This window comes from Silene latifolia, chromosome 3 (assembly GCF_048544455.1).
Source record: "Silene latifolia isolate original U9 population chromosome 3, ASM4854445v1, whole genome shotgun sequence".
Classification (NCBI taxonomy): Eukaryota; Viridiplantae; Streptophyta; class Magnoliopsida; order Caryophyllales; family Caryophyllaceae; genus Silene; species Silene latifolia.
Window position 1 is genome coordinate 1,870,965 of NC_133528.1, and position 10,754 is coordinate 1,881,718.

General features: G+C 36.0%; 1 protein-coding gene across 3 annotated transcripts; it reads right to left on the reverse strand.

Moving 5' to 3' along the window:
• Positions 1 to 3,127: 3,127 nt before the first annotated feature.
• On the reverse strand, positions 3,128 to 10,073 carry LOC141646687 (wall-associated receptor kinase-like 1). 3 transcript variants are annotated; one of them, XM_074454591.1, is made up of 4 exons: positions 7,314 to 10,073; positions 6,110 to 7,118; positions 5,229 to 5,345; positions 3,128 to 4,711 (listed from the first exon to the last, which is right to left on the reverse strand). In XM_074454591.1, exons 2-4 carry the CDS (start codon positions 6,972 to 6,974, stop codon positions 3,462 to 3,464), a joined length of 2,232 nt encoding a protein of 743 aa, XP_074310692.1. In that variant the 5' UTR covers positions 6,975 to 7,118; positions 7,314 to 10,073; the 3' UTR covers positions 3,128 to 3,461. The 3 variants fall into 3 exon arrangements, with proteins under 3 accessions (XP_074310692.1, XP_074310693.1, XP_074310691.1); XM_074454592.1 differs by having other exon boundaries at positions 6,110 to 6,738; positions 9,898 to 10,072; XM_074454590.1 differs by having other exon boundaries at positions 6,110 to 10,073.
• Between the last annotated feature and the right edge of the window lie 681 nt (positions 10,074 to 10,754).

Consider the following 10,754-nt stretch of genomic DNA (forward strand, 5'->3'; position numbering starts at 1 on the left):
TCCAGGGGCGGATCTAGCCTTTGGGTTATATGGGCTATAGCCCTATATGAATTTGGGGATAAATAAAATTTGCTTTCAGATTTTACATGACATTAAGCTAGCACAGGTGGTTGAAGATAAATAAAATTTGCTTTCAGATTTTACATGAACCCCCGCTATTCAACCCACTGAAATGCCCTTATAGCAAATCTCCAACCACCCGTGCTAGCTTAATGTCATGTAAAATCTGAAAGCAAATTTTATTTATCCCCAAATTCATATAGGGCTATAGCCCATATAGCCCAAAGGCTAGATCCGCCCCTGGTTGCAATAAATCAGTGTTTTTTTGTTCCACAGAAAAGATACAGTTTACAATGCTAAATAGTTCAGGACACAAACGAGGAAAATCCTATAAATTAATATACTCTAGTGATTAACAAGACCATTGTCCAAAATCAATCTCATGCAACACATAAAAAATTATATGTAGTAATTAAGTATAAATGGATTAAAATACAAGTCAAAAGAAAATGACAACATGGTACTCCGTATTGTTGAATTTAGAGTATCAACCGAATTGAGTCACAAAAGCGATCAAGTAGATGAAAGACTTGAAAACACAGACTGGCTTGGTCTTCATTGCTTGACTTAGTGAAAAGGACTTGTAAGGTCAGTCAGTGGAAAGCTTCGAACCCCACCCAAAAATTATTATTATTATTGTCTTCATTGCTTGACTTATACAGATCAAAGGTTTACTTTAACCAGTTGGTCTTTGTTAAGACGCGTACAAAACTTATCCACACACTCTACTCTCCTACCGACAGCTGGGGCAATCTCCTTTGGGATACTGAAGGCAATTTAATGGGTTCACCTCTTCCAAGTTTGTCTTTTTCATTCGCAAGAGTCAAGAATCGAACCCTAACCACTTGTTTAAGAGATGATAGCCCTTACCACTCACACCAGCCAACTTTGGTGGGAGCCATAAAGAGCGGAACGACGATAAGAGGTGTCAAAACGCTTGAACCGTGGTCCAGGGTATCATACCGTACCAGTGATTGAGCCAACTGACATGTAGGGCAGAGTACGGATCGGGTATTTGATCCAAAGTGCTAGTTCGGATCGGATATCCATATTAAAAATCCTGAAGTTAGATATCCAATATCCAAACCAAATGTTTCGGATATCCAATGTTCGGGTATCCAAAACAATCGGATCGGATGCGGATATCCATCGGATATCCATACTTTAGAATTTACTTTAAAATTAAGTTTGAAACACGATTATATTCATAGTCTTACATGTTGATTTTCTTTAGTATTCTTATTCCGATGTTCTCGACATAAAATTTAAGTACCACCTAGATATTTCTCTAATATTTTCAACATTATTTAAGTTGTAGTATCAAATAAAATTTTATTTTCTCGAAATTATACTAGAAAACTATAGTTTCGGATCGGATCGGATATCCAAATGTTTTAATTCTAATATCCATATCCAAACCAAAACCAAAGATTTCGGATCAGATATCCAAACCAAACTTAACTTTCGGATCAGATATCCAAACATTCGAATCAGATTCGGATCGGATATCGGATCAGTTTGGATAATCGGATTTTTTGCTCTGCCCTACTGATATGTATATATCCGAGCCTAAAAGTATTCCCTGAGCTAGATTTCAACCAAACATGTTCCATACATAAGAGTTAAGACAAACGTCATTAAAATCAGCATATATTATACGGAGTAGTATTAGACCAGTAAGCGATTAATTATTCAGCTAATGCTTGCTTCATTATGATAAAAACCCACATTATTTTTTGGCCAAATAACACAAATAACCCTAGAATAGAAATCTGACGTGCTGGATTCAAACCAGCAATCTAAGACTGAGATTATCAGTCAGACTCTCCTAAGTCTTAAACTCTGCCACATCAGTTTTTCACTAATTTTTTTTATTTTTTTATTGTTCAGACTCACCTTAGACTTTATACATTATCTGTCAGATTCACCTTAGACTCTACTTTTCCACTCCACTTTTTTTTAAGAAAAAAAAATGACACATGTTGTCCACTCATTGAATAATTTCTTTTTAAGGTGGGGTCAAGACTCACCCAAAGTCTTAACTAGAGATGGCATTTGGTAGGGGAACGGGTTCGTGTCGGCCGAACTTTAATCCGTCTTAGAATCTCATCCAACTCATTCATTATCTGTAAGATGTTAAAGCTTGATGATTTTTAATTTACTAGTATTTTGGTATGTATTGACTAGATATAACTCCGTATTTTGAGAAATAAAAATTGAAAAGAGTTTTTGCCCTAAGGATACACATTAATAATCCATATCCATATAAATTTCCGTATCTCAATTATGTTAAATTTTTTTCCACGGGAAATTTCCGTATCTCAATTATGTTAAATTTTTTTTGAAGAAAAACAACGTACAAATATTAATGGAGAGTACTTGATCATATTATTAAATTTAAATATAACTATTAGATATAATGAGCAAAGAATTATCTCGTATTCGGTATTCGAGATCTGGTTGGATGTCGAACTAAGTACAAAAAAGATGGAGTAATTCTGAGTATGTAATTTGTCCCACATTGAAAAATAATGCAGGTTTGATAAATATATATTACGTATAAATATTAGAATTGTCTCAAATCAGAAAAAAAAATCCAATTTTTGTGAATATATTACTTATAAATAGTAGAATTGTCCCACATCGAAAGATTAGTATAAGGTGGGGTAATTATATGATTATAAATAAGAGTTAACCCACGTATATATTAATCTTTTATTTTTTTTGAAAGAGATATTTTAATAATATGTAAACAAATCATTAGACATATAATGTAAACATTAAACGTTTATAACATTTTTTTTTTTTGCATTATAAATAAGCTAATTACCCCGTTGCAACCCACGGGCATTCAAACTAGTATGTTAATATTTATAACATATTATCATTAAATATGGTAAAAATGAGAATTGTGCCCTTAGGGCATACGTTAGAAAAACCCGATTGAAAAATCTAATATTTTACTCTATCCGTTTCAATCAATAGTTATTCATTGCTTTTTCACACGGATCAAGAAAAGAGAAATGAGTTAATTTGGACCACACAAAACTACCACCTCACATGCATATGAAAGATAGTCCACAAAAACTTCCAAAAGGAGAAATAAAATTGATTGATACACCCTAAAATAGAGATACTCCGTAGATAACTATTTTATCGAGACGGAGGGAGCATATCTTTATATTATACGGAGTATATATTTCTCCGGAAAAAAAATAATAATATTAGATGGTGGATGGATGACGAGTAAGATTTTTTCATCTAAACAACCATCCAAACACCCCTAGACGACTACTCCGACATTGAGAATAGCGGGCAAGTGTTATGAACTATGAAGTCCAAGAAGGGGTCACAACTCGCAACAAATGCCAATCTTCAGAAGTAATATACATTGCAGAATATTATCGCAATATCACATTCCTTGATCGAACTACGCTCCCGGTGAAGTACTGTGTAGTCATGAGCGGTTGAACCTCGGTAGAGCAAATTGGGGGATCATATTCTGTAAAAAACACGTCATTACTAAAAGAACCGTCATCTGCATATATCACTTCTGTGACACCTTGATTACTGTTTACGTGTCCAAGTTCACTTATAATAGGAATGTGTGAGGATCTAATCCTGTCCAAGTAGACTGCAATTTCCTTCATAGTAGGCCGTTGTTTCCCGTTCATATGCAGGCATTTTCTGGCAATTTTAGCGATAGCCATAAACTCGTCTTCCTTACCCTCGTTTATGATTCGGGCATCAAGCATATCTAACACACGATCCTCTTCCATCTCTGTAAGGAACTCGGTGGCCAGGTTTATCCATCCTCCATTACCTGTGGGGCATATCGGTTTCTTCCCTGTTATGAGCTCTACTAGGACTACGCCAAAGCTATAAACATCACTTTTCTCAGTGAATTGACTTGATTGAAAGTACTCGGGATCCAAATACCCATATGTTCCAAGAACGACGGTAGTCACGTGAGTTTGATCAATGCTAATGGCCTTAGAGGTTCCAAAATCAGAAACTTTTGCTCGATACTTCTCATCTAGAAGTATATTCGTCGACTTTATGTCTCTGTGGTAAATAGGAGCGGACGAAGATGAATGCAAATATGCGACTGCTCCAGCTGATTCTGCTGCAACTTGTAATCGCATTTTCCAGTTCAGATGGAATTCTTCGCTTTGATCATGTATAAGCTCATAAAGAGTTCCGTTTGGGATGAATTCGTAGACAAGGATAGGGACTTCTGTCTCTAAACAACATCCCAGTAATTTGACTACATTTCGATGGTTGACCTGAGAAAGAATTACCACTTCATTGATAAATTGTTCGACCTGGCTCTCGTCCACCTTTTTAGCTGTCTTAATGGCCACAATCTTTCCATCCATTAACATCCCTTTGTACACCATTCCCTGGCCTCCTTGGCCGAGTATTCTGTTGTCATTGAAATTGTCAGTAGCTTTCTCTAGCTCAGTGACGGTAAAAACTTTGGCCGTCTCGATAACACCCTCATCAGAAGACATTTGCTGCTGCAGTAATAAGCCACCGTTTCTCTTGAAGTGCTTGGCTTTTTGCTTAATCTCTCTTTTCCGCTTCACAAATCTATAAAGCCAATAGGAACCTAGGGCTAACAGCACAACTCCCACGCCAATGAAGAATGCTGAAAATACCATAGCAAAAGCATCAACACGACTACGAAAAGCAGACATGTTAGTGAGTCAGCTGGCTTTAATATGTTGTCTTGTAGGAATTATAACTACTTGTATTATACAAGCAACATTTGACGTCATGCTAAGCATCAAAAGTGCAATGGTGCTATGGTGTAAAACGCAACATAAAAGACTAGCGGCATCAAAGAAAGCCAAAATAGAGCTAGCCTTTCAAGCAACACAAGAAAATCGAGACAACAATTATCCTCCAGTTTAACAAACCTGTTATGTACTGTAGTTGATAGCCAGTTCTAATCCCTTTGTAATGTACCAACTTTGGTTTTTCAGGGAATGAAAAACATACTCCGTCAGTTCAAATTCATGTGTACGGTCACATATATTTTGTGCTCGAGGAATTGTGAACTGATGAGGTACTTGGACTTGAAGGAGGGAGAGTAATGATCTGAAAGTAGTGTCTCACAAACATTTGTCAACCACCATACAGAGTATAACATCTGATATACATACCAAGAAAAGAAGCTCGCCTGAACAGTACATGCTTCTTGCAATAATAATGCTCAAAATCTCCTGTCGTATTGTAGTGGGCACCGCAACGGGTTTTGCAGTTCTGACATGCTTGAATTACTGGAAAAACAAATTTTCAATTTGTCAGTTAAAATGCGGTTATGCCAGCAGCAGCAGTAACAATATTACGTGGTGTTAGGAATAGTATCCTAACATTATTGCTAGTATAGTAATATGGTATCAAAACTCATGGCTTTGTAACTTCGGTTGATGAATTAAATACTGGGGCCATTATATGGACTTGAATGACACGAATTTCTAAATTAAATTTGTGCGGTGCGTTGTCACAAACACAAAGGTCTGATTTGATTGAATATAAGGGATCTATTTATAACAAATTTGTACGATGCGTGGTCACAGACACATAATGAGAATTACGTCTAGAGTATTCCAACTTTTACGAGTGTGCCCTCAAGAAATAAATAAGCGCACACAGGTAGTCACAGATTTGGCTCCATTGACAAAAGTAAATGGGAAGTGGATACAAAAATATTACTCCATCCATCCCATTTTATTATCTCTCCTTCTACTTGGGGATTTAAAAACACTAATGAAATATCAACTCCCTCCTATTTTATATATGATCTTACACATTTCCTAAAATGACAAATTCACAAAGATCTTTCACTTTCCTTATTTGTCCATCATTTATGGTTATAATTTATGACCCCATATTCTCTCCCCTACTTCCATTTTCCTCCACATATTATTATACCATGAAATTTTTGTCTAAAACAAATGTAAAAGATTATAGAGAATAGGAGGGAGTACTAAATTTAGAAAGGGGATAATAATTTTGGGATAAATTAAGAGGGAGTATTTACCTTGGCATCCATTGGGAAGATACGGGTTTCCTTCATAAGGAAACATACATGGGGACATGTCGCTAGAAAAAGGGTGGTGAGGACGGACATCGTCACAAAATACAGATAAACATGACTTCCATCGTAATGCCGTAGGGAAGGTTGCCAAACTAGATAATGACCCAGTGAAATTCTTCATTGATTTTTTGTCAACAAAGGCTACCGATGCATTGCAAGAGTCGGAATTTGTTTGTTGTCCGAAAGCAACATCTATCTCAATAAAATCAAAAACAAAATCCAAATCATGACGAATTGGAACTGTCAATAGTTCGAATGACGTTGAGGCTGTGCAGCACCCATCACGATTGCAAAGCGCTTCAGTCATTTTGAAATCATCACCGACACAAACTGAAGCACACGAAGCCATGATTTCCCCGCTCTGATTCTTTAATGCAGCTTTGCTTCCACAACCCTCCATCATTAAAGCATTGCCCTTCATCAAGAATTGATATGGACTACCTTTTAAGTCATAGCTAATGACTTTCTTGATGCCGGTACTTTCACAAAGATTTTTACGGGGCAGGCCTACTATAATTACTTGCTTGGTGCCATAGAGCAAACTGTCACAAATCGAGAGTCTTCCTGGCCAGCTGATATTTATAACCTCAAGATTGAACTGCTGTAAGAATGGTTTTGAGGAACCAAACGACGCATTGCAAATGATCTCGTATGATCGGTTATAGTAACAATCGGCACCAATGCCAAATGGGTATGGAATCTTAACATCACCGCAATGATCAACACAATTAGGCTTCGAAATACTAAAGCCAGTTGTTATTCTTAGCACTAACAACAGCTGAACAATTAGTAAGAACCAATACACCATTTTTTTTAATAGTTTCTGATCAGATTCAAGTAAGGAGTCTAGCCACACACTCTACTTTTGTACAGTGATTACAAGGATACTATAGAAACAACTGTTTGCATCGCAAGGGTTAAGGCAAGGGGACCCCAATGAAAGTAACAGCACCTGTGTTACCCTGACTCTCCTACACGGGTGTCGTGTCTGACACGTGTAGAGTGTCGGATACGGCAATTTTTTGCAAAATTTTCAATTATTTGGTCTAAAGTGAAGTGTCGAAGTATCGTGTCGGTGTCGGACAAGTAGGGATCGGATACGTGACACGGCAGCTAAGTGAAGTGTCGGAGTAACATAGAACAGCACTCAAGTTGCTAACAAAACAAACTACTTATAATTTAACCGACAACTTTAACGGGTGTGCTGATAATTACATTGCCTAGCAAGAGCCAAGTATCATACAAATGAAAGCTGGGATTTATGGTCTGAAAATACAGTAGCATATAGGATAATTAAATCTCAGACAAATCTTACAGATAATAAAATCATTGCCTTAGTTTTATACTCCTAATAATCGCTCCTATCTCAAATTCCAAAACAGTCATAGGCAACTCCATCAATAATGGGTAGCAATTCAAGCTAATTGCCTTAATCTCAAGACTCGAGCCTCTTACAATTTTACAAATACTGAGACTTAACCTGAGTACTTTTTAGTTAAAGGTGAGCCACAAAGCGCAGGATGACGATAAGAGGTGATGTACACTTGAACCGTGGTCCTAGGTATATACGTTTCATGGTACCAGTGATTGAGTCAACTGACAGCCATATCTGAGCCTAAAATTTATTCCGTAAGCTAGGTTTCAACTAAATATGTTCCTCACAGATAACAGACAAATATGACAGAAATTCGAACTATCCAGTTCAACTTAATATACTTCATATACTGTAATCTCTAGCAATATCTACAGTCGTACGCTCTAAACACTGAACTCGTAACCGAAAGTTATGATTAACCATAGTTTTTTCTCACAAAAGGGTACAACTTACAGAACTAAATAGTTCAGGGCACATGTGAGAAAAATCCTATAATTATTCAATGAATTAGTGAGAAGACGATTGTTCAAAATCAATCTCATTTAACACATTAAAAATATTTTGTAATCAAGTCAATGAATTAGTGAGAAGGACTTGTAAGGTCAGTAAATGGAAAGGATAAGGTATGGCTAAAGCTCCAAACCCCACCCAAAATTATTATTGTTTTCATTGCTTGACTTACACAGACCAAGGTTTACTTTGACCAGTTGGTCTCTGTAAAGACGGAAATATACACTTTCATATAAGATACAGAGTACAGAACTTAACCACACGCTCTACTTTTATACTGTGATTACAGAATACCATTTAACAGGGCTGTCCCTGACATTTCGGGAGCCCTGTGCAGAATTTCAATAGTAGGCTCCTAATATCAATATATGTTTTTTACATTACAATAAAAATATCAAAAAAAAAAACTTACAAGTGTTTCTGTTTTTTTTCTTTTAAGATATAAGCTTTATAAATTTCTTAAATTATGTGAAAAACTTATTTATGATAGTAGTATTTGTTATATAACGAATAAAGAACTCAATCAAAATTATATTAAAAATATCCAATAGTATTTTACAACTATAATAATAAACAAATAACTAAAAGCATTAATTAAATATATAACCCAATAAAACGTACTAATAATTTCTCCTCCGTCAAATTCCAAAACAGCCACAAGTTCAATGATATAGGCAGGCCTCTCCTTCAATCTACTGGGTAGCAATTCAAGCTACTTGCCTAATCTCAAGAGTCGGACCATTTATAAATTACAAATACCCGAGTCCTTTTCAGTTAAAGGTGAGCCAAAAAGCGCAGGATAACGATAAGAGGTGCTCAACACTTGAACCATGGTCCTAGACTCCTAGATATCATATGGTTCATGGTACCACTGAATCAGTGATTGAACTAACCTAAAATCTATTCCTTACGCTAGATTTCGACTAAAAATGTTACATACCAAAAAAATGGATTTTTTTTAAAGTAATGTTCAAAAATTAAAAAAATTAATAATCAAAATGGGGTCGTATGAAAAATATTTGTTAGTTATTGGCTAAATAACACAAACCCCCAAGAAAAGGATTAAAAATCTCCGACCAGCCGGATTAGAACCGGCGACCTAAGGATTATCTGTTGAAACAACTACAGTCACCCGCTCCACCAACTGAACTAAGGTTGGAATTCTGCTATCATCATTTCTAATTAATAGTTACCGCCCTAATATTGAATAAAATACTACTCCCTCTGTCCCGGTCATTTGTTGTCCTTTTCCATATTGGGGTGTCTCACTCATTTGTTGTCCCTTCTATTTTAAGAATGAACTTGATGAACAATTTGATCATTCACACTCCATTTGTTCCACTTGTCACTTAGTAATTGGCCCCTTCCCCTTTCTTTGGTCTTTGTGCCAAAACTAAAGGACAACAATTGAGCGGGACGGAGGGAGTACTTCCTTTGTCCCGATCATTTGTTTAACTTCGATTAAAATAGACCGACAAATACAAAAAGCTAAACAAATGATTGGAACCGAGGGAGTAACAATTTTCAAGAATCCAACCCTTCTACTATATTGAATTAAAATTTGAATCATAAAAAATGGCAATTACTGCAATTAACCTAAAATGACAATTATCATCATCTCACATAAACTAATAAAACCCTAAAATTGATTGAGACGACGATTTTCCAGAATCAATATCAAACAACGCGTAAACATAGTAATCAATTCAATTGAATAATTGAATTAAAATTGGAATTAGAGAAAATGACAAAATAGTACTCCGTACTCCGTATTCAATCAAAAATGACATGCATATTGAATTTTCAACAGTTAAATTCCGGAATTGAGATAAAGAAGTTGACTGACCTTGTCTCTACGTATAATTTGAGCAAGAATTGTACGGAGTATAACTTTGATTAATCATTCGCCATTGTTGGAACTTGGAAGCTCATTTGTCGACTTTTAGTCACAAAAGGTTAAAATCGAGTCAATCAGAGCTCGAACTTGAATAGGATATTTTTGTAAGAGTTAAGTAGTGGGTATTAAGTATTAACTGCGGGCTTGGGTTGGACATGGGTTGGACTCACGCTTAATTTTTAGCCACAGATAAGTGGGTTAGTGGATTTGGGACGGGTTAGTGGGTTGGGCTTTGTATTTTTCTTAAAATGCTTTGTTCGTACCCGCTTATTTGGCGGGCGAGATGGGTCGAGTTCAATGGAGTGGATGACCCATTAACAGCTCTAGAGTTAAGTGATCGGGTATGCGATAATCATTCATAATCTAGTTGGTCAGGTTTTGTTTGGTTGAATATAAAGGCCTTTTATAATTACGGTTTAAATCTGTTATGGGAGAGCTTTACCGCCCTAGTGGTCCTACCCGGCTCAAATCCGGATTAAACCGGATGGTTTACACCAAAAAAAAATAAAGAGGAAAAACATATACGGAGTATTTTCTTGTAATAATTCATCGATGTAACTCCAAATGGCACATAAGATAAATAGGTTTATAAATTAAGAGCAAATGTTGCTGAATCCCTGACCATTTTATAGCCGCGTCGATCCGAGCTCAAACTTGAATAGATCTAGATTAGTGGCTAAATCAACTATGCATAACCTTTCCTAATCCAATTTGGTCGGAGTTTGAACTTTGTCTAAGGTTTGGTTGGGATTTGGCTGAAATAAAAGTCTTTAAAAAGATATAGTATATTTTTTCTCGCTAGTTCG

Excerpts from the sequence above, each read along its gene's own strand:
- LOC141646687 (XM_074454591.1), bottom strand. The coding sequence starts at position 6,974 with ATGGTGTATTGGTTCTTACTAATTGTTCAGCTGTTGTTAGTGCTAAGA. Across the intron at positions 5,346-6,109 it reads TCTTCCCAATGGATGCCAAG|TAATTCAAGCATGTCAGAAC; the intron begins GTAAATACTCCC and ends TTGTTTTTCCAG. Across the intron at positions 4,712-5,228 it reads CAGGCGAGCTTCTTTTCTTG|CATTCTTCATTGGCGTGGGA; the intron begins GTATGTATATCA and ends TGGTATTTTCAG.